Source organism: Carya illinoinensis, chromosome 11, assembly GCF_018687715.1.
Source record: "Carya illinoinensis cultivar Pawnee chromosome 11, C.illinoinensisPawnee_v1, whole genome shotgun sequence".
NCBI lineage: Eukaryota > Viridiplantae > Streptophyta > Magnoliopsida > Fagales > Juglandaceae > Carya > Carya illinoinensis.
Window position 1 is genome coordinate 11,201,441 of NC_056762.1, and position 5,342 is coordinate 11,206,782.

Sequence of the window (5,342 nt, forward strand, 5' to 3'; positions counted from 1 at the left end):
GGATCATTATCCAAGAAAGATATTCATCCCTGAAGAAAAAAGAGAAGGACAAGAAGGGCATTAGGGTCTATATATCATTGGAGTCATGAAAAAGATCAGAGAGTGATGAATCCGTGGGGTCCTTTCTTAGTTTCTTTATCTTACTTGTAGTAGCTCTGAGAGTATACATATAAAGATAAAACGACACGAGTCTTTGTCGTCCTCTGTAAAAGAAGAATAAAGGTAATAGACAGCCCAACATGCAAAATGCAAGTGTGCCCATTATTAATACTCTCCTATCATCTCAGCCGTTGGCTTTCTAGATGAGCTGTCCCTTTTTTGGTCTCTCCCCCACAATGCTTAAACTCTCCCTCTCCCCTCTCTTTTTAGACCCAAAAAAGAAACCATGACCTCTATTTCACACTACTCCTCCTCCATCCTCACCACCCAATTCCCTTTTCTTCTTCTTCTTCAATAAATAAAGCACCACTTGTTTGCTGTTTTCACTTAGGATGAGTTCCAAAATGCGAAGGAAACAGCAGATGTGGTATGTCCCGCAGCCATTGACGCCGCTCATGGAATGGCCCGACAACGAAACCCAAGAAGAAGGGAACAAAAAAGAGAGCCATTGGGAAGTCATACGTGAATGGTTTAGAACACCAAAAACCTCTCCTGCAAATGGTTTTTCTGGTTCATTGGATGGAAACATTCAGGCCAAGAGGCAAGATTTAAAACTCTTGCTTGGTGTCCTAGGTTGTCCCCTCGCTCCAATTCCCCTTGTCAACGATCCCATTGATCGCCTCCACATGAAAGACATTCCTATGGTATATTATACATCACATTCATATATTAATCTTGTTTCTCCTATATTTTATATTCCATTTTGTTCTTTTCTGTTAGATGTCATAACCCTTTTCGTTGATATCAAACAGGAAACTTCCATTGCAAACTATATCATAAAACAATATCTGGCGGCAACTGGATGTCTGAAGCAAGGAAAGTGCGCAAAAACCATGTACGCTAAAGGGATGGTGAAGATGATTTGTTGTGAAACGGAGGTTTCATCAGGGAAAAATGTGAAAACCTTGGGGACAAGAAGTGGGGACAATGGCTGTTTTGTACTTTGGCAAATGTTGCCCGGAAAGTGGTCTCTGGATCTTGTGGTGGGAGGAAATCAGGTCATCGCCGGTAGTGACGGGAAGATTGTGTGGAGGCACTCGCCTTGGCTCGGCACTCATGCAGCCAAAGGCCCCCAACGCCCACTGCGCCGTATCATACAGGTACTTACTTGTATACAAGTTTTATTAAGCATGCATGCATAATCTAATTGTCCTTAAAATGGTTGTAATTATGTCGTAGTTCTACACTAATTTGAGTTCCTAATAATGTTACGAGAAACACGGAATCATTATTAGAATCACTACCAAATTTTCTCAAGTTGGAAATATAACTTTATTTGGTATCTCAGTCAATAATCCCGAGATCGATCATAATGAGACATGCCATCTATAGATGAATTGTCATTTTTCTAAGATGGACATCCTTCTATTTTGGATTTCGTGAGATTGAAGAATTTGGCTTGGTTTCACTTTTAATAGAGATCATTATATTAGATCGATATGGATTACATGATGTGATTTCTAAAATATTGTGATGAAACATGTGTTCCACGTCGAACTTTAATTCCTGAATATAAGAAACTGTGACATACAATAGTTGCATTCTATTTTTATGTAAAAACCAAAACCAAGAAACATTAACTTACACAGAACTGGCTAATAATAATGTCAGACACATTCCTTTAGATAAGTATGTTTTGAATTTTGACATACTTTAACAAAGATAAAAGTTGTCAAAGTTGATCTAGGAAAAGTTCGATGTTGTGGTATGTTGAGATTAATGTTATGGGTCCAACCAAATTAGCATGATGGAGTATTCAAATTTCTTTACCGGACAAAATATACAGATTTGAGGAAGGAAGTCATAATCCCGAGAAATGCTATATTTTGGCTGACAATGATAGAGAAACTGTCCCATGCTTTACCCTACACACCGGGCTTCTTTTTCCGAACACTCTCTGAGATAGCAGATGGCACGTGATAATCTTTGTGACGTCATCTGTGATCGAACATAACTATTGGTCTTCTTGGGATTGCCGTTTACTGTTACTAAAGTGCATTCTACATTATCCTATGCCCTTTAACTTTTCTTTTTTGCAACTTTTGTTAATAATGTCGCATTTATTGCATCATAACCCTTGCTTTTCTTGTCTTTTTCCCTACCCCTCCCTCTTCTTTCTTTTTTCTAGTTGTTCTCATGTGTTTGTTTTTTCTGTCAAAGAGAAAAAGGAACCCCAGCAACTCTTTTCTTTGCTTTTCTTTTTACAATAACTGAAGAAAACATTGAGCTACAGCATACCACTTGTTCAGATGTATAAACCCTATGTGGTCAGATCCAACCTTGTCTTTTCTGCCTTCCTCCAAGATAGGACAGCAATTTTTTAACATAGTTTTAGTTCAAGACATGCTTGGAAAACTCTCACATTTATGAAATTCAGAGTGAATCACAAAAGTACGTGGAGCTTTTCGAAATATTATAAAATGGTTTTCAGAACGATGACGAATTTAAATTCAAGAGAGAATGTACATATATATATATATATATATATTTTTTCTTTTCAAACAATAAAAAATCACTTGAAGATATGGCCAAAAAGAAAAGGGCAGTTAAATATGCCATCATAAACTTAAAAAATTCATAAGCAAGTGTAGATCATCATCAATCATCTTAGATTGCCTTAGATCGTGCTGTTCATGATTTACTCAATTATTTTTTGGCTATATCATGAATCTTATACAGGGCCTAGATCCGAAAACAACAGCCAGCTTATTTGCTAATGCCCAGTGTTTGGGGGAGAAACAAATTGGGCATGATGACTGCTTTGTCCTAAAAGTATGCGCCGATCGAGCAGCTGTCATGGAAAGAAGCGAGGGCCCGGCTGAGATAATCAGGCATGTATTGTATGGCTATTTTTGCCAAAAGAGTGGCCTCCTTGTATACTTGGAGGATTCCCACCTCACCAGGGTACAAACCCCAGAAAATGAAATTGTGTATTGGGAGATCAGCATTGGAAGTAGCATTGGTGACTACAGAGATGTGGATGGTGTGCTAATTGCTCATCAAGGAAGGTCCATTGCCACAGTTTTCCGATTTGGAGAGTTGTCCCAGCAGCATAGTAGGACAAGAATGGAAGAAGTTTGGACCATTGATGATATTGTTTTCAATGTTCCGGGGCTTTCTCTGGACTACTTCATCCCTCCTGCTGATATCGTCCATAACATGCACTCCCCATAATTAACTAACAAAATTTAGGATGTTTTTCCTGATCTTCTCTTATGTTTTTTGTCCTAATCACAATATTGGGGGGTTGAGGGTGTAATTTTTCACTTAAATGTGTTTAGAATAGTAGGGGGATGGTTACGATTTCCAGTTATTATGCTAAAATGAGCAATTTAAACAGTGGAAGGAATAAAGGGGTTTGGTGTTTTTTTTTTTTTTTCTTTCTTTTGTAAGTAGGGGGGTTGGTGTTTCTAATGCATTGTTATTAAGAAAATGCCTTGTGCTAAAATTGCATTCATATTTCCAAAATTTTCCGTTTGTTTTGCTGCTAAAAATGTAACAACGATACATCATGTGGAGAGCCCCTAGATCGATCTGCAAACCGACTCCTACGGTTCAGTTTAATTTGGTGCCTAGACCAAAGATTGAAACCTAGCGCTATCAGTCCTTCTCAAATTGGGGCCGCATGTATTCATTGACCATCTAAGGGTCGTGACGATTGGTGGCAAACAGTACTACCAGCTCGATCGATTATCATCGAAAGATATCTCTCCTTTGTTGCAGTAGTTTAATGATATATAGAAACTGATCTGAAGCTTAGATCTGTCTAAAAGAGTGTGACTTGTTACTCAATATGTAACTTGAACTTATCTTGATTGAAAGTGATTCATGCTTTGTCGGTTAAATAAATCCTCTATGAATATGAAAGTATGGTCAAGAATTAAATAATACAATTCATATAAAATCCGACTTATCTTATCTTCTGACGAATAAGCTTGTATAAAGATCAACTCAACAAGTAAACTTCCTCGTCTATATTGTCACAAACTAAGTACATATATATTATGATGCCGGATCAGAATAGAAGATTATTCTTATGGCTAGCTAACAATGGAAGTTAGGGATTGAGATTGAGAAAAATCACAAATATAGAGAAACTATATATGAGATAATTAAGGTTTAGGATAACCATAAATCAAAGATCCTCTTTTGAAGCCCATAAGCGAGCTTAAATAGTTAATAAAAAATAAAAAAATTTTAATTAAGGCCAAACAATAGAATACGAAATAAGATAATTATGGCTAATATCTAGCCTAAGAATCCGGAATAAAATCGTTACTAAAAATAAACATTATCATTAAATAAAATTAAACAAAATGAAAGAGTTGACTAAAATTGATGATTCAAAGGTAAAAATGGTTGATTTTGGAGTCGAGAAGGGCACCCCTAGGCAGAGCTTAGTGACCACGACATGTGTGTCAAAAAGAGCGACTCCTCCTCACCCAACCGAGGGATAAGTCTCCTTGCACAAATCTGCCGCTCCTTGCCCAAGTCTTTATCTCTTCCTGCTAGGTTTGTGCTGGTCTACCTTCTTGAAGTAGTCCAATGCTTTTAAGGTTGCATTTGTCAGCTGCATCAGCCTCCCTGGGTTGGAAAGAACTTGCCCTCAAGTTCATGCCATCATCGACGAAGCAGGGGCTGATCAAGTGTTTGACGTTGAACACATGAAGTTCTCATATGACTAGGAAGACATAGTCTATATGCATTGTTATTTATCTTTTAGAGAACTTCACAAGGTCCAATCTTCCTATCCTTTAGCTTATTGTACTCACTAACAGGAAAATGATCACGAGTTATTACAGTCCAAACAAGATCTCCAACTTCAAAAAATACCTAGCGGCGACAATTGTCAGCGTGAACCTTGTACTTTGCATTGCTCACCTAAATTGCTTGTTTGACTTGGTTGTGTACTCCATGAAGGTGTTCTACCATCTCCTCGGTCTTTATGTTTAGTCGACCAATCTGTGGGATAGGGTAGTCCCACGACAGATTTTGACCTTACACAACTTCAAATGGACTCAACCTGGTAGTCCGGTTCTTGGATTAGTTGTAAGCAAACGCCGCTTGCTATATGGCAAGGTCCCACTATTTTGGCTTAGTACCCGCCAAACTTCTTAGGAGGTTGCCCAAACTTCGATTCACCGCATCGGTTTACCCATCCATTGGGGGTGATAGGCACTACT

General features: G+C 38.1%; 1 protein-coding gene across 1 annotated transcript; it reads left to right on the forward strand.

The window, feature by feature from the left end:
- The first annotated feature begins 326 nt into the window (after positions 1–326).
- On the forward strand, positions 327–3,975 carry LOC122283001. Its single transcript, XM_043095120.1, has 3 exons — positions 327–803; positions 912–1,259; positions 2,839–3,975. Exons 1-3 carry the CDS (start codon positions 492–494, stop codon positions 3,331–3,333), a joined length of 1,155 nt encoding a protein of 384 aa, XP_042951054.1. The 5' UTR covers positions 327–491; the 3' UTR covers positions 3,334–3,975.
- Positions 3,976–5,342: the final 1,367 nt, after the last annotated feature.

Coding starts and splice junctions, on each gene's coding strand:
- LOC122283001 (XM_043095120.1), top strand. CDS start 492: ATGAGTTCCAAAATGCGAAGGAAACAGCAGATGTGGTATGTCCCGCAG. Junction 804..911: donor ACATGAAAGACATTCCTATG/GTATATTATACA, acceptor GATATCAAACAG/GAAACTTCCATTGCAAACTA. Junction 1,260..2,838: donor CACTGCGCCGTATCATACAG/GTACTTACTTGT, acceptor AATCTTATACAG/GGCCTAGATCCGAAAACAAC.